This window comes from Poecilia reticulata, chromosome 17 (genome assembly GCF_904066995.2).
Source record: "Poecilia reticulata chromosome 17, P_reticulata-male-v2, whole genome shotgun sequence".
NCBI classification, from domain to species: Eukaryota; Metazoa; Chordata; class Actinopteri; order Cyprinodontiformes; family Poeciliidae; genus Poecilia; species Poecilia reticulata.
In genome coordinates, this window is record NC_088846.1 from 21,938,260 (window position 1) to 21,956,981 (window position 18,722).

General features: G+C 42.3%; 1 protein-coding gene across 17 annotated transcripts in view; it reads right to left on the minus strand.

Annotated features, from left to right (window-relative positions):
• LOC103479767 (protein tyrosine phosphatase receptor type F) overlaps positions 1 to 18,722 on the minus strand; it is a 238,265-nt gene that overhangs the window by 33,177 nt on the left and 186,366 nt on the right. For all 17 annotated transcript variants that reach the window (XM_081597905.1, XM_081597904.1, XM_008434405.3 and 14 more), the window contains 2 exons: positions 9,330 to 9,484; positions 3,542 to 3,654 (listed from right to left, as the gene is read on the minus strand). In XM_081597905.1, the coding sequence (XP_081454031.1) occupies positions 3,542 to 3,654; positions 9,330 to 9,484 (268 nt within the window). The remainder of the gene's footprint in view (positions 1 to 3,541; positions 3,655 to 9,329; positions 9,485 to 18,722) is intronic.

Here is an 18,722-nt window from a genome sequence, read left to right on the forward strand (position 1 = left end):
TGGAAAATTATGAGTCAGTACTTTCTAGAGCCACTCTTTGCTACAACTACAGCTGCAAGTAGGGCTGGATGACATGGCTGAAAAACGTATCACGACATAAGCATTTTGTATTAGTCAATAATGATAATTGTTTATTAGTTTTTTTTTTTATTTCAAGTCTGTGAAATACTGCCAAACTAGTGGCATAACTTTCTTGTTTTCTGCTGCAGTTTTCGCTCAATGGCGTTTATTATTTTTCAGCAGTTATGAGGCAATTGGCAAAACCTGGAACTCAACAGGTTGTTGCTAGGTAACCACAAGTTACTCCACAGGTTGTTGCTAGGTAACCAAACAGTGAGAGAGTTAGTTGATGCCACCAGGTTTTATTAGCCAACAGTGAGAGGTTGAGCGGCTAAAACTCTGGATCGGAGTTCAGTGAAACTACTGAACATTCTACCGGACGTATTTTCTATTGATATTGATCACGTGTCTATCGCAATATTGTTAAAGATTTATCGGCCAGCCCTAGTTGCAGGTCTTTCTGAATGCGTCTCTACCAACTCTTAACATCCCGTTTGTCCGTTCTTCTTTGTAAAACAACTCAAGCTCAGACTTCATGGAGAGGAACCACGATTTCTGCTGAAAACGATTGATATAATTAGGTCTGGACTTTGGTCTTATTTTGAAACCCACATAGCAGCCAGAAAAGAACATTCATATTGCATTTGAATAAAAATACAGACAGGTACGAGTGTTTGCAGTCAGACTAATACTGAACATGAATACTGCAGCTGAAAACTGCAAAAAGGAGGCAAACAATAATAAAAAGACAGGCTAATTTGCTTTATTATAAGAGCTTGAAAACATCCTAAAAGGCGTCATTAAAAGAGAAGTGACTGAGATTTAACAGAAATTGTACCTTTCTGAAAGGACTCAGTGGGTTGTGTTTGTTCTTTTCCAAATTGTGGCAATAAAGCGTGGAACGCTAACCAAAATGACACCTGCTTTGTGCAGAAAAGAGGTAATTTCATAAGCTGAAATTCACCCTCTCTGTTTCTCAACTCGCTGCCTCAATCGTCCTCAATTTGCAACAACTCTAATTTGAACTCTTCCAGCTAAAACGGCTGCTGATGACCAGCCCATGTACACAGGGATCATTTTTATTTCAACCAGAAAAACACATTTGCTCGCTGTTTTGTGCGAGGACTTTATTACAGATATAATGATTAAGTCAAATTAAAATTACTATGAATCCTTTCGGTTGCAAACATTGCTTTTCAGAACAAAATGTAATCAAATAGCAGATGCTCAGCAGATGCTTCATTTATTAACATCCAAATGGAAATATGTTTGTGTTGATTAAAAAATATCATCCAAATTTAAGAGAAAGGAGGCTTATTTTAATCCTCCTTTCTTTTCTTTCCTTTTTAGTGTCCTACCTCCCTACTTTGCATCCTTCTTTGTGTCCTCCACTTTTACTTGCATCCTCTTTTGTGTCTTTCCTCCCTTGTATCCTTCTGTATGTCCTTACATCCCTGCCTTGAATCCTTCTTTGTATCCTTACTCTCTTACATCATTCTTTGTTCCCAACCCCTTTCCTTGTGTCCGTCTTTTTGCCCTACATTCCTTCCATGGATCCTTTTTCGTGTCCTCCCTCTCAGGTTGCATCCTTCTGTATGTCCTTACATCCCTTTCTTGCATCCTTTTTTGTGTCCTCCCTCTCTGATTGCATCCTTCTGTATGTCCTTACATCCCTTCCTTGCATCTTTTTTTGTGTCCACCCTCTCTGGTTGCACCCTTCTTTGTTTTCTTCCTTTCTTCATGTCCTACATCCCTTCTTTGATCACTACCTTTGTTCTTGCATCCTTCCTTCCTTCCTACCACTCTTCCTTCCTTTTCAGTGTTTTATATTTTATGAACATAAAGAACTCACTTTTGGAAAGCTGGGTTGGAAAACTTTGGTTTCTTTACATGAAAACCGTGTTTGAAATCATTTGCTTAAACTCATTCTACTGTCCCTCTGCAAGTTGTCTCTAAATCCTTCATCTGGCTTTCAAAGGTAGAATCTGAACAAGGTTCGTCAATGATGAAGCAGGTCAGCACCTCCTGCTGCACCAAAAGGAGCAGAAGACATCTGTCAGAAATAAGCGACGCTGATCCAACAACAATCAGAATCAGAGCGGGAAGGTTCACCTGCTGGGGACGAATTAAAGGCAGGAAGAGAGAGAGAGAGGATGAAGGCTGCGGCTGTTCAACATTCACCCGGCTCCGAGTCTCATACGATTTCACCATCTAGATGGAGCCTCTGTGGTTTTCGATAATCACCACACTTGAAGCAACACATAGAGGCGGTGAGGGAGGAATAGAAGGAAATAAGTGTTGACGCACAGAGAGTGAGAGGGGAGAGAACGAGAGGAAAAGAAAAGAGATTACCCTACAGGGGGAAATGGAAGACAAAAGGCGAGAGAGGTGGAGTGGGAGGACGGCAGAACGGGGCTCTTTCAAAGTGGCAGCACTGCTTAATTCCACTGCAGGGGTTCAAAGGGCTGTGTGTGTGTGTGTATGGCAAATGGGATCTTTAATAACCCGCGAGAAGGGACTACACACACACACACGCACGCACACACACACACCGTAAGAGACGCACGGTCAGACGCGTGCGCCAGGGCTGACATTTTCCCTCAGCTCTATTGTTCCCTGGGCCCGGCTCACCTTGACATCAGAGGCAGCAGGACTCATTACCAGCTGGGGGGAGAGAGAGGAGGACGAGCGAGCACCAGGGGAGGAGGAGGAGGAAGATCAGGAGGAAGCAGGAGGAAGGCTGATGCTGCAGAAGTCTCCCCCACCTTCCTCCTCCATCCTCCCACTTCACTGCTGTGTGTGCGTGTGGACAGAATCTGAATCTCCTCATCCTGACTCGACTCGAACTGTCAGCTGGCCGTGATAGCCACAAAAAATTAAGCTCAGCTTCAAAGAATGAGCTTTCGTTTTTTTTCCCCACCTGAATTTGTGAAACTAACAACGCAAAATAAGCAGGTCACGTCAAGGTCACAAAATAACCAACAGATGAATAGAAGATACAATAAGAGTCCAGTTTGAATGTAAAAAAAAAAGAAATGATATTGACATCGAGGAACAACATGGAGGCTTTGTTTTTTACCAGTTTCTACTGCAAATATCTCAGCGCACTTTAATAAGACAAAACTAATTTACAAGTAACTTTTGAGAAAGATATACAAGATATCCTTAATGTTATTGAAAAAGTACTAGTTCAACTGGAAGATTATTTCTCTTATAACATAGGAAAATGTTTTTGTTATAAGTGAAAAAAAAATCAACCAGTGGAACTAGTTCTTTTTTATTAACATTAAGGAATTACTGACTTACAACAAGTTCCTATGTCATTGCTGATGCTCTACATTGTGTTGACGAAATCCCAATAAAATCCACTGAAGTTTGTGGTTAGAACGTGACAAAACGTAGGAAAGGTTTAGGCGATGAGACGAGTTATTTATAAAACCCAACTTTACAGAGCCGGGATTGTTGTGGCGTTATTAATCACCTGGGGTTTGGTAGTTGAGTCGTCTCATGTCTACGGGGTCGGAGGAGTTGCCCAGCAGCGAGTCCTTCACGCCGCCTGAGTGCTCGTCTTTCGGTAAAGGTGACGCCCGCTTTCTGCAGAAGCAAAGGGAGAAAACAAGGCGATGAATTCACCCTGCTCGCATTGTCTTGTCTGAAATAAATAAACACATGAAAAAAGCTCTAATTTAGTCATCGGTTTTGCAGGAAAACTCTTAAGCAGAAATGACAGGATGATTTAAAATGACATTAATAATTACTATATGCACACACTTTGACTCATTTGCACACTTGATGAGGTTAATGGTGCATTTAATGGCTCTCGAAGCTACTTCTAAGGACAGGAAGCTCAAGAGACAGTGGGGGCCAGGGGCCTCATTCCCATTAGTTTGAAAGGAAACTTGAATTTAATGTGTTTGAAGAAGCACCATAATTTTGCTGGAGTGGGCTAGGTTGCGGTGACAGCTGCTGTGTGGAAACGTGAGTATGTGTTTGCAGAGATTTAAATGTGTGCTGCAGCGGCTGCTGCTTGCATGCATGTGTGCGTGTGTGTGTGTGCGCGTGTGTGTGTGCTAACAACACATTGTGTTTACTGGCTTCCCAGATTGAGAGGAAAACAGGCGGCTGCTGTAATTAGCTCATCAGCTGGGTGGCACAACACTGGATAATTAGACCAGTTCTGCAGCACCTGTGCTGCCAGGCCCGGCCGCGCCGCATCCAGCAGAACAGAACAGCGCCGCTTGGACCGGCTTAGCGCAGCCGACCGTAGGTTCGTCCATCAGGCAGAGGAAAGTAACAGCAAACGCAGCCTTGCCTGTATTCAGACACCCAGCATCTGTTGACGCGCAAACAGGCAAACAGATGCACACACACACACACACGCTCACACACACACATGTACAGCTGCAGACTCGCAAACCTCCTGACAGCAAATGGAAATGGGCAGAAAGAAGCATCAGGGCGCCCCGTGGAAATTTCACATCTCATTGCACTCCATTTGCAAGTGGCGAGCATGGTTTTAAGAAGGAGCGGGGGCCTTCTGTCGAGGCGCGTCGTGGCGAGAATACACAAAGTCTGCGATGCACGGGAAGCCTTAACCTGGTCCCCTCCCCTCCTCTGCCCCCCTGCGCTCTGCTGCCGGGGCTCGGGCCTCACCGCCACCTGTTATCTCTTGCTGCAGGGGCTTAAGCTAATGCTGCAGGCATGACAGCTAATCTCTGACAAGCATCTCCTCCTTTCCAGCCGAGAGCTGAGCCAGACCGTGTCCAGTTTTACCCGGAGATCGCTGCTGGTGCCGTGCAGGGCTGAGGGTGAGGGAGCCGGGCTGGGCCGTGAGGGTCTATGAGGTGTCCAAACTTCTTGGCAGAGGGGCCAAAAAATTTCAAGTATTTTTCTTTTTATTTCTAATGGCAAAAACTGTTTTACTTTTTTGATGTTTACCTGCTAAATAAACAACAAACTAAACAGTACTTACTGTAAATAAGCAAAGCAGTTAGATTTCTGTAGGCAATCTTTCAGGCTGAACATCTTTTTCCAGATGTATCTTTTAAGCAACAAGAATAGGATTTTGCTCGCTCTTGCTTTATTTTGCCAAGCTTATTAAATGTCTCCATTTCACTTAAAGCTCCTGGGTGCTTCAGGTCGCCATTACTAATAAATTGAAATTAAAAGCAAAAACCTGGATAAATACTGTGTTGCACCTTATATTTTCTATTTTAAGATTCTAATTGTATCTTTTCCTAAAGGCACACACACGCTTCATCAGGGAAAATTTTACTATAGCCTTGTTTTTAAATATGTATCTACATTAACTGTCTGAACTGGCAAACCACATTGAGGCTATTCTTGAACTGTGATCAAGGGCCGTCTAAAATGGACCCAATGGCCACAAATGGCCCCCTGCTCACACTTCAGATACCCCTGATCTATGATGTAACACACAGGTCAAACTCAAGGTCCGGGGGCCAAATGTAGCCCACTGGAGCTTCTTATGCGTCGGTTGAGGCTACTGGTGACAAGCTGCTAATAAACCCTTGTTAGTTAGAAAAGGTATATTAGCAGCTTTATTAACAAAAACCCTCAGTTCTGATTCTTGCAGTGGAAACGGAGGGAGGGGAAAAACTAGCTAGCTAGCTCAAAGAGTGAGGTAGCATGCTAGCTTTCTTGCTTTCTTTTTTGCATCTCTCATGGTTTAAGTGCACATTTATGGCCAGTTGGCTGGACAATGTTTGCTTTTGCCATTGGATCATTTCTGTTGCCAACCCATTCAATGATGCATTAATTCTGTGCAAAACTGCTTGGCACTGCAGATGTTAAGGACATTTGTACATTTCTGTGGTGATAAAGGTCTTAAATTTCACTCATAATGGTCTTAAAAAGGTCTTAGATTCAATTTAATTTTATGTGCATCTGTTCTATAAAATGAAAACCATATTTTTATTTCCATTTTTAGGTTTAAGAATGTTGTATGTAAAGTTAAACTATTAACATTTACTTGAAGAAAACTCTTCTGCAGGACTGGCTAGAAACAGCACAACTTCTAACACTGGCTTTTCTTTCACCCTTTATATAAATACGTATTATTTCTGTATAATTTTGGAATTCAGGTTTCTACTTATAACGTGACAGAATGTGGAGATATGAATAGTTTTGCAGTGCTCTGCAGCCTCTGACCCAGTGATGCTTTGGTGCTGCTGTATAGTAAACATGTCAGAAAACCCATGTGGGGTTTTCCATCTCTGGCTCAAAATGAGGGTGAGGACGAGTGAAAACATGAGTACGCAGAGTGTGAGGTAGCGAGGAGTCTTAATGAGGGCAGAACCGGGCCCTTTGTTGAGACTCCTGCCACCAGGAAGCAGAGAGATGCAAAAAAAAGGGGCTAAAAGTGGAGGAAAAGTGTCTCAGTGGAAAATGTCAGCCTAAAAAATGAGGACGTGTCTTTTTGAGCAGTCTACCCCCTCCAGAACCCCCACCTCCAATGTCTGGCATTTACTTCACAATGGCCCATTCAGCAGCAGGTGATGCCTTGGCATATTCAGATGGGGCCAATCTTGGAGGGGCACACTGTGACTTGCTGGATAATGAAACACAGCATGGAGACAAACCATGGCAGACAGGACAATCTGAGGAGGAACGCTGGCTCTAGATGTGGAACATGCACTGGTACACGGACGTGACCCGGGGGTTCCCTCAACCTCAGCTGCCTGCCAGGGGGTGCAGAGTCGGCTGCTTTGTCTTGTAAACCTCACCAAATTGTAGCAGATAACCGCTTGATTTCGTTTTACTGCTGTTCTGTTTAAATGTCCTTTTTTGTGTGTATGTTTCCAGCAGCTAACTTTGCACCCCTCCTGAGCTCATAAAACAAATAAAAACAAGTAGTGGTGCATGAAGTTATGATGCAACGCTGAGAGTACCCACCTTTCCTGCTTGCTGCATTCGCAGGGACAAGAAACAAAAGATAGAGGGGAAAGAGTTAATGTGTAATAGCTATTCATGAACTAAAAATATCAACAACAACTTGAAAGCACAAGGAGAGAGCGAGAAGAAAAAAAGAGAACAACTGTTGCAGGAGGCTTTGTAGAACAGGCTCATCACTGTTCGCTGCTGGGCTCTGCAGGAAGCAATAACAACCAGAGCTACAGTGTGATTATTCCTATGCACATTTACCGCCAGTCCACAGCGAAAAGGCCACACAGCCACCTCCCCACAGTCCGTGCTGTCAATCAGCATCGACACAGAGAAAGGGACTTCCACACAAGAGGATGTGCTACTCAGCAGCGAGCTGTCTCAAGGCCTATTATTAACCGGCGGCTCTTTAAGTCTGCCGGAGACAGCTGCTGCACAGGCTGCCGACGGCAGCTCGGGGAGGCAGGTATGATGCGAGACGCAGAATCCGTAATGGAGCTGCCAGGACGAGGAAGAACGAGGGACTTAATCAGCAGGAAGGGAAGGGAGGTAAATAAGGAGCTGCAGGTTCAAATGGGATCCCTGTAAATGTCCACATCATTGTTTTAAACCCCATTTTTTTAATTATGTTAATATTAGGGCCAGAACAATTAATCGGGATTAATCAATTACCGAACAAATCGTTAGCTAATTTAGTAATTGATTAATCGTTAGCTGGAGCATAATGACTCTATAAAACGCCATTTACTGAGAGAACAGACTAAGAGAAGTAATAAAGCCAAAATGGTACAAAAAATATATACAAATTCTGTACTTAGAATAAAAAACCTTATTTGTTTGTTAATATGTTCTACTCAAAACACCTGAAGAAGCATAGTTTTAGCTTCACCTGGTTCAAATTCTGTTAAAAAATAAGAGAATCTGCTATTAATCACCTTTTGTTATCCAATTATTAATCTGCTAATCTGAAAAATACCCTACGTTGACTTGTCAAGCGGAAAGATCTGAACTTTTCACATGTTGATGTTTTTAGTTGCAAATGCATCCTTTGCTACAAATGGAATGTTCAGTTTCTGATTTAAACATTTTATTGAATGATTTGTTTATTTGCATTTTTAAAGTATAAGAATTATTGTTTAAATATGCTTAAGCAGTTAAATAAATGTGCAGAAAGTGACAGTTTTTATCAGATTAATCAATTAATCATCAGAGTTGCCTTTAGATAAATATTACTCACAAAAAAGCTTGAAGTAATCTTACTTTTGGACTCTACTTACTACTTATTTGGTTTTATTTAGAAGGTGTGTAGTAAAGGGGGCAAAATAGAAATGCAAACCACACTTTTCAGATTTGTATTTCTTTAAAAAAATATTAAAATCATGCATCCTTTGCCTTCCACTTCACAATAATGTCCCAATTGGTGCGTAAAATAGCTCAGGTTGTAAAAAATATTTCCGCAACTCTTCCTGGTCTGCAAAGATACGAAATCGTAGAACATTTGAAGCAAGAGAAAACTAACTTTTGAGCTTGTCAATAATTCCCTAATACTGATAGAAAATTGCTAGTTCTACAGGCCAATTATTTAACTTTTATCATGGGAAAAATGTCTTATTATGAGTGAAATAATCTACCAATGGAACTAGTTCTTTTTCAATCATGAAGGAATTATTGACTTAAAACAGACTGAAAACTTACTTGTAAACTAGATTTGTCTTATTTTAAGTATCCTAAGATATTTGCATTAGAAACTAACTGAAAATACTTGGTAATATTTCGTTTTTGAAGCGCAAAAAATCATGTATTAAGACATGAACGACTGAAAAGGCGCAATTAGAGCTCAAGAAGGAGAACAGAGACAGTGAGAGGAGCCCGACTCTCCACAGCACCTGTTTCTCATCATGGTGCTCTGCACAGGGGCAGCTCAAGCGCTTTAAAGAGATATTGACTGAGCTTTTAGCTAAGCCCTCTGCTGCTGCCGTCTGTTTCTTTTTTCTGAAGTGACCAATGGTGTTGCCAAAACACATTTTTCTCTCCCACCCTAAGAGCGTTTGACAGCCAGGCTGCGATTTTATTAAAGCAGGTATGTCAGCTGCCAGTTCATCTGACACTTAACACGGCATTGTTGACAACTGCCAAGTGGGCCGAAATCTCTTTGTCTGAGACACAAATCAATCTCGTCTCTCTCTCTCAATGTTGAATTCTACAGTCGGAGAAATTGGATCTTATTGCTTTGTTTGTGAGCAGTTCAAGCGTTTTTTTTAATTTTATGACCATTACTAATGAATCCAACAAAAACCTTTAATCGCCGACTTTGCTGCCGTTACACCTAAAGAAAAGCACAGGAGTGGAAGCCAAAAGCCACTTACTTTTTAAACAGAAGGATGGCGATGACGATGATGATGATGACGACCACTGCCAGCACGGGGCCCATGACCCACAACATCTCAGGCTGATCCCCAATGCTGGGGACCGGTTTTGGGATCTGGATTCGCTCAGAGTAGGGGCTGGACGAAAAGGTCATCTGTCGGGAGAAAAACAAACAGTGTTTACTTCAGTACTCACCGCAGAAAACTGAAGATTAATGATCAATATCTGTGATCAGGGCAGATGGTCTTATTATTGATACAGACGCCTTCTCAATTAATTATCAATGTGTAATATTATACTATATGGATCCATTAGATTCAGATTAGAAAGGATTTTTAATTAATTATTTTTCTTCCACATTTTTTCCTTCCACCCAACTTTAAATTCTGATAACATTCAGCTTCTCAGCAGTGAACCTTTGTGGCTTCCCCTCATTTAGGAACAAATCTTTCTCATATTTGTTTCTTTTAATGGTCGTTATGTAGAGCTGAACAATATATTGAATCACAATATCAATATTCTTAGAAATGAAACTCAAAAAACGGCTGCCACGCAATAGTTGAGATCACCTGCATCCTCTCTGAGCCTCTAATCATATATGTGGTGAATTGGTGGATCATCCCTGCCGTTGGATCCCAGATATTATCTAGATTTCAGCGATCAAGATGCTAAAGTTCATAAAAAGGGCAACATTAACAAAGAACTCTGCATACGATAAGTGCTTCATAAAATTAAATAATATTGAATATCTACACAGATCAGTCTTTCCAGGATTTTGCAATTTTGTGGCGCGAATTTAGAAATATTTGCAAGGAATTTTACAATATTTACGCTTAGAAATAACGTCATATGTGACTCACTATCGATTATGACTTGACATCTAGTAAGGCTGAGGCAGCAGAGTAGTAGATGTGAGAAATACTGCCTCCTACAGGTGGGAGTTAGCATCACTTAAACCTGATCCATCCATCCATTTTCTTACACCCTTGTCCCTTGGTGGGGTCGGGAGGGTTGCTGGTGCCCATCTCCAGCTAGTGTACCGGGCGAGAGGCGGGGTCACCCTGGACAGGTCGCCAGTCTGTCGCAGGGCAACACAGAGACACACAACCATGCACACAAACACTCACACCTAGGGGCAATTTGGAGAGGCCAATTAACCTGAAAGTCATGTTTTTGGACTGTGGGAGGAAACCGGAGTACCCGGAGAAAACCCACGCATGCACAGGGAGAACATGCAAAGTCCATGCAGAAAGACCGGGGCCGGGAATCGAACCCAGAACCTTCTTGCTGCAAGGCAACAGCTCTACCAACTGCGCCACTGTGCAGCCACTTAAACCTGATGTTTTTCATAATTTTTGCGCAGAATTTGCAGAAAACTCACAATTATGCATTAGCGCAAAAAAGCTACAGGGTTTGGTTTGTTCCAGATTGATTGATGCAATTTGGCGTCTGAAGTCTAGACGGCCACATATAAAGCTATGGCGGGCCAAATTTGGCCCCTGCGCCTCGAGTTTGACACGTGGTTTAGATGAAACCTACATGACACTTTTTTTTGTGAACAAACCAACTGGATTAATTTAATTTCTTTTTTATAAGAGTATTTCTGTTTGAACAAACCGAGATGCTGGATGACAGCAGCGGGGGCACGAGGGGAAAGACAGGGAGGTGGGGATGAGCGCGCGCATCCCTTGGTTCGCTGAGATAAATGGGGGCACAGACGAGGACTCATCTCTTCTTCATTAGTGATCACACCGTGACGGAGACAGAAGAGGAGGAGGAGAAGGAGGAGGAAGGTGACGGTGAGGGTGCGTTTCCACCTTGCTTGTAAATGAGACATCTTTCCACTTAACGTCTCCAAATTACGGCGTGGGGGAGGACTGGCGGGGAGGCATGTAGGTGTGTGTGAGAGCGTTTCTGAGGGAGCGCGAGTAGACAAAGCGATGCAGTGTTTAAAGGAGGGGGAAAAAAGAGAAAAGAGTGACGAAGAGAGAGAATAACTGAGAAAAACAAGCTGACAAACGAGAAAGAGGGAGGCGTGTGTCGCTAGAGCTCAGCGTGCCACCTATTGAGTGTTCCTGGGATGTGCAGGTGGAGGGAGAAGGGGGTGACAGATCGCAGACCTCGGAGGGAATTGGGCTCCCAGCGTGCGGCGGGAGCGGCAGGGCAGCAGGCAGCGGTAATCCGCATCATTAGCCGCGCAGCAGCCCGCTCTTTGGCACACAGGCAGATATTAATTGGAAAGATAAGCTGAGATGAGCTCAAACAGTCCTGCGCCTCTGTCATATAGTTCTGTTATCTCTCTTACTCTTGGGCAACTGCCGGAAAAATTCACATTATGAGTGCGCGCGCGATGCAGAATGTCTCAATCGCGCGCCAATGTTCGGCACACACGCGAGGTAGCTCAAGCAGCAAAGTGAAAAGATTCACATTTTCATAAAACCGGCGTCGGATCGCATAGCAACGTCTTTCATTTTGTCATTTCTCACAAACACACGCGCACGCTCGCGCGCACACACTCACGCGCACACACACAGTGAGGCGGGTTCGCTCCGACTCCGAGCGCTCAGGGGAGGAACCCATTATCGAAAGGCGAAGGGAGAACGGAGCCGCTGCGGGACGCCGCCTGTGTGACGACACCTCCGGGCTTCCTGTTGTATGGGGATGGCCCAGAAAGAGGCTTAAGGACGCAGCCCTGCAGGGAATCCTGGGAAAATGTCCCCCTTTTTTTGCTGCAGTAACAAATAACTGCAGCTGTGGCTTCAGACAAGAGCAGAACAAAAAGAGAGGGCTTTTTGTCTGTTGGTCACGGCCGTGTAGTGGGATCATCCATTTGAACAGCCCTAATATCTGATAAAAGCTCAGTCACGCAGCTAATAACGCTCCTGGCCTCTCCGAGCATCACAAAGACGGGATGAGGCTGTGAAGGAATGTGTGAGGCTGAAGGTGAGTCAGAGACGGTGAGAGACGTCAGGTTGTCTCTCACAGCTCAGAATAGACGCGTAATTCTGTCTGCAGTCGGACAATGGAGGGTTCAGGGTTCACTCACTGGCTGCATTTCCTCTGAGCATTAAGTTGCAGAATTCAACATTTTAAAAATAAACTTGCTTAATGGAAAAACTCGTTTTTTGATCAAAGAAAGTCCGCTCTAGGTGAGGTGGTTTTTCGGCCTTACAGAATAAATCTATTTTTTAAAACTGCAATGGAAACACCTTCCCCCCCCATCATGAGTCACGTGATCAACAGTCGGACGTTACTCCAGGTGAAAACCATGAAGAAAGCGACAGGAAGTAGTAGGAGGAAAATGGTTTGTTTTTGTTTCTTTCCAATGTGCAGCTGGATCCACCAGAGCTCTCAAGGTTCATAAAAAGTTGTGTGTCTTTCAAATGTGTTAACTCCATAGCTCTTCTGTAAAATCGTTGACTACAATTTCCCCAAAGTGCAGCATAAGTAGCCGCTCCCAAGTATAAGGGGTTTGTCGATCCAATGCGACAAACCCCTGAATAAGACGCTGAGATGGCTGATAGGTGATGAGCGCTAGCACAATGGCTGAATTATGAATGCAAAGGTCAGCGTCTAGAGACGACATACGGATGGATAAGGCCCGACTTTTTGAATCCCAGTTGCCATTCCCAATCACATTCATGGGAATTCCAAACATACTTGCCTCTATATTGAAGCTTTTCACGCCTCGTCAATGGAGAAATTGATCGACACAGAAACCTTGAACAGGGATTTGTCCCATATTGTAGTGTTATAAAAACCCTATCTGGTGATCCGGAGTCTCCAGCTGTCAATAAGCTTTGTTTGAGTACTTAGGAGCTCGAGTGTAAGAAGTAGCAGTAATTTATTTCACTTTGTTAGTCACATTTAATCCCTTTTTCACATTATATGCTTCTCAGAAGTCGTTTTCAGCTAATTTAACTCAAGTGCTTACTCTATAAGTCTAAAAGTGATTACAGAGTTGCTCCTAGACTGATCTTATGAGACAAAATTGAGAACGAAAATGAGATATTGGATAGAGATTTAATACATTTCTGCTCAATCCTACGGCAGAAGGAGCAGCCAGTAGAAAGCATGGATGCTTTAGTCTCTAGAAGGAGTATTTGGTTATTTGTGTGCATCTGTTAGAGTGAGGGTATGTGTAACATCAGTTTTTCAAAGCCTTTTGTCAAACTCCTTTGAGCCTCTACAAGTGAGCGTGTTTGTCTAGGTCGCAGCCGCAGAGAGAGCGAGAGCGCGTCTGATTTCCGAGTGTTTGAGGCGCAGTGACTGAACAGGAGGGAGGGATGAGGCGATGAGAGACGCCACGGAAAAACGAGACGCACACAGAGATGTCGTGGTAGCAGCGAGCTAGCTTGGCCCGTGGGCTATGCGGCGCCCTCCTCCGCCAGACCGTTTGAGGAAGAGTTACGTACGGAAGAAGATTAGGGCCACCAAAAAAAAAATCTTAGGTGTATGTCACTTGAGACATACACCTAATTATGTTGTTCATGAAAAAAAATCATGTAGCCATTTCTTCCTTGTTGCTATTTCTTCCTTGTTGTATTAATTGTAAACCTGCATCTCATTTGTACTGAAAGTTTGTCCCAAAAATTAGAGTTTTAAGACTAGATTTGCCTGATGGTGCATTTAAACACTTTTGATTATGAGAAAAAAAGTCAGAATCTTGAAATTAGTTTTTTTTGCCTAATGCCACATCAACAATTAAAACAATTCTGATTCTGAAAAAAAGTCACATTTTGAGAAAAGTCAGAATTCTTAGTTAAAAGTCTGAATCTTTTCTTTCTTTCCCAGTGGCCCCAATCCTCTCCCGTAGATCTGCCACACGCAGCATGTGCGCATTTGTTGCGACTCGCTGCTGACCCCCCTGGCTCCCTTGCCTCCCGTAAAGTGGCTTAAATAAGCTGCAGGGCAAGCGCCAGACAGGACAAACAAATAAACATGCACAGACGCCTGCTATGTATCCACAGCTCCCGTCGCCACCCCAGGGGTCTCGAGGAGCCCACACAGTCCCTTCACACTGCATGACAAAGTGAAAGACATGGAGAGGGCGGGCAACAAGATTTTAGTGACAAAAAGTAGGAGAAGTAAAATATATCTGTCTTTATCTGTGAGAAGCAGAAACGGGGCTACAGGGTACCGTCTACCCTTCGTCTTGTCCTGCAGTTTCTCTTTTGTGCTTTTTTCCTTCATTCAGTTTCGTCCTTGCATGTCCCGCCAGTCATTCAGCAGCAGAAAGGGCACTTCCTCCTTGCTCTTGAGCTGTCTGAATGCCAAGCCTTCATTTCAAACACAGTTATAAGCAGAGTTTCCAATAAATCCCCTGAAATCCCAAAATACAGGATGGAAAATGCTGAATTACATCTAATAGTAATATAAAAAACCCACAAAAGACATTCTGCGTGGCCTAAGTTCGCCGTGGAAAGTCATTTAAGAAATATAGCATCATAATTTCCATGAGTACTCAGTGTTTTACACTCATTTTACATATAAAATACTGAAGATCACAAATGAGCTTAAGGCAGATATTTCTGCAGCGGACAGATTTGAAATATAGAACTTGGAAAATAGATGGATGGATGGAAATGAAATAAGGCCGAAGATTCGACTATATGACAGAAAGGGATAAATACATTGAAGAAAGTGTGGCAAAGGAAGAAAGAAACAAATAGATTTAGGACACAAAGAACAGTAAAAAGAGTGGGAGGACACATCAAGGACATAATGGTGGAGAAACGCAAAGGACAGAAAGAACGGCAGCTGACAAAAGGATGGAAGGAAAGAAGTAAGGAACAAGACAGAAAGGACATGAAGGAAGGACAGAAAGAAGCAAAGACAACTTTTAGACATCAGGAAAGAGACTTAGGTCTGGAATTTTTCCAAATTCTTTTATTCTTTTTCCAGACTGAGTTAAAGACCAGAACTAAACCGAAGTGAAACTGGGTTTAGTTCATCTTTTTTTGTCTCTAAATCTCAATGAAACACATCAGCGTTTGCTCAGCATGAATCTCTGCAACCCTCTACAACAAGAAGATCCATGTTTCCCTCTTCAATCATCAGGGGCTTCTACTTTAAGCCTGATTGGTGTCTACAAAAGTGAAATGCATTGGACGCCGCTTTGGTAATTCTTTTTCTTCAGCTTGTCCTTTATAAATAAACTAGAGCATCAATAAATAAAAAGCATCCAGATAACTGGAGGCGCCACCTCTGGGAGGAGATGCTAGCCGCTAGCTGCTATCCTCAAAAACACTCAAAACTAGAGATGCACCTAATGATTATTTTAGTAATCAACTCTATAGATTATTCTATAGACAATCGATTAATCGGATTAACAAAAGGCCACATTCTAAAGAGTTTCAGATAAATATCTAAACTTTAATACAAATAAACACAATTAAATTCCTTTTTTAAATAAGAAAATGAATATTTTCTTGCCTAAAATGCAATAACATAGCATTCCTTTACTTGATCATCTGTAGCAAAGGAAGCATCTGCAGCTACAACAATGATTTTAACATCAACATATTGAAAAGCTCAGCCTTTTCCTCTCGACTTAACATCGGTACAGCGTCGGGCTGATCTGTTGATTGTTTTTTTTGTGTTAATCAATTAATAGCTGGACAGGAAAAAGTGCTAGAGAAAATGCCAGATTTATTTTAGTAAATACAAACCAAGTGCAGCTAAAAATGTGCCTGAGGAAGATATTTACAGACAAAGAAAGTTTTTTTATATTATATGCAAAATGTGTATATTGTTGTACATTTCTGTGTTGTCCTTTCAGCAAATTGCAGTTTTTTATTGTCGGTATACTCCAATTGACAGATAACTGATATCTAAATTAGTTGACGATAATGCCAGTAATCGATTAATCACAATTAATACGATTAATTGTTTCAGCCCTACTGGAAAAAACTACAAAAACACCCCAAATAACGTGTTTTCATAGTCCCCTCTTCCCTTCAACTCTTCTTTCTATCCTATAATCGTTTACTAAATTAGTTCCATAATCGATTAAACACAACATGATTAATTGTTTCAGCCACATTCAAAAACAACAACAAAAAACCCCACAAAAAGCATCTTGTTTTCATAATCCCCCTCTTGATACTGTTTGTTTGAGCCTTTTAAATTTTAAAAGCAGCTCGTCTTCAATGTTCGGGGTGTTTGGAGCTTGAAGCAACAGAATTAGCGCTACAAAGCAAACTCTCCACGAGAGTGAGGAGAATACTAATGCTTGGATAAAACTCCAAATCTGATCACTCGGTTTGGGTTCCTCTCTCTGCCAAAACCTGACTTTTTCTCTTATCACGAGGACAGCACACGGTGGAACAATCACCTCCTCTGCTGTTGGTTCGCTTCGTCTCATCAGAGCTTCACAGGCTGGACTGGACACAAGGCAGAAATGGGGGGAAAAAAAGAGGAAAACATCCCTTCCTCTCTGTTGCTCTCCAGCACCACCCCTCCTCTCTGCCTCAGATCACACAGTAGTTCATTCTCCTTCCTCCCTCAGTCTCTTTTCGCATTAAATGATACTGTTTATACACACCCAGCATCTATCATCTTATTTCACACTTCCCCCGGCTTGTTTATCCGCCTTTGGTGCTGGGGAGACATGAAGGCGCATTCTCCTCTCCTTTCTTTCTCTCGCTCCCCCTCCGTTCTCCGACTGTCTTCAACCACTAGCGGCTGCTTGTGGCCATTGATATACGAGGGCTTATTAAACCCTGGCGGTCCCGTTTGATCCACACTAGGGGAGTTTGTGGAAGCCTAGTAAAGACACAAGTCATTTATTCCACTACTTGTTGTTTTATTCTCCTGGGTCTGGTGAAGATCCTGCTCCAGGCAGCGTCTGCCTGCTGCACGCTTCACCTTCTTCTTCTTCTTCTTCTTCTACCCGGTGCCTTTGGTAATAAAACTTCTGCAAATGCCGCGTGGGGGCCAACAAAAACAAACACCGCTGCGGCGTCTGACTGACAGGATTCGTGCTGCAATCAGTGACAGACTACACAAACAATGGATGCTCTGGAGTGGGCTCGTTATTTCAAAACTACAGTGTATTGTGCCAAAATCTGCGTACTCTATGTAATTTTTCATGTTTAGTGACATTACAAGTGCAAACTTCAATGTATTTTATTTATTTGATTTAATGCGATAGACAAACACAAAGTAGTGCAACTGGAGATGCAACGTCGATCTCAATCAGTTTAGCACACAATTGTTCTTTACAAAATAGTTCCAGCTCAGTCAGATTGGTGATATTTTAACTTGGCCACTTAAAATATTGATATAATTTAATAAAGTGTGTGGCAGAGATGTGAAATGTGTTAAAAATCCACTTTGTATTGGATGATAACCAATTTCCCAGGATGACACGTTTTGAATAGCTGTTGGCAGACAGCATATGTACAGTTCAAACTAAAAAATAATTGGATTTCATTCACTAGTTTTAATTACAGCCACACTTTTTGGCTAATTTGGAGAACTTTAAGTATTTATTCAGCGTATGTTACAGCTCAATGCTCTAACAGGCTGAAAGAAGCAGAAACGGGATCTTTTCCAAAATACTGTCAGAAAGAGCAAACAGAACTCTGGAAATGTTAAGTTCAACTTTGGCATCAACAAAAACACAATGCATGTCTCAACAATGTATTATTTAGGAAATGACAACATGTAATTAGGGGTTGGCGATGTGAACTTATAGTTTTATCATGATACTATATGGTGAAATTGTGATAGTGATTGATAAAAATTATGATAAATTAGTTATAGCTCCTTTTTTATGTAACTGTATGGATGTACATGTATTCATAGTGCCACAAACATAAGTACTGCTCTTGAAAAACATTCCCATTTCATTTATTTAAAAAGTATGATTTGTAACAATACGGGCGGTTTTGGAGGGTTTTAAACGTTAAATGGGATTTATCGTGACAACAATAAATCAACATTTGTATCACGATAAGAAATTGATCACGATCTATGATAAAAGACACAAAAAATGCCCACCCCTACTTGTAATTTGCATCAGGTTTATTGCAAATTACTAATTGACCCACCCTGTGAGTGGAGCCCAATAAATCTAAGTGGTCCAGTTTAATAAAAGGTGAGTACCGGTAACTTCCTGTCAGTTTGAGGAAAGAAAGCGTTTTTGAGCTCTTCTGATCCAACTTGCTGTGCCGTGCAGGTGTGGCGAGAGTCCTGTGCAACGATGGGATTTGAGGATTTTCTTTGAAGTCAGATATATCATAGCTGGCCAGGACTGCCTCCCTTGCACGTCCGTGGCCTTCTCAGAGTGGAGGGATTACATGGGGGACGCTGGGGGCTTTAGGGACATGTAAAGCAGCGCTTCAAGGGAATCAGGCCTGCCTTACGGACTGTCTCTGCCCTGTGAC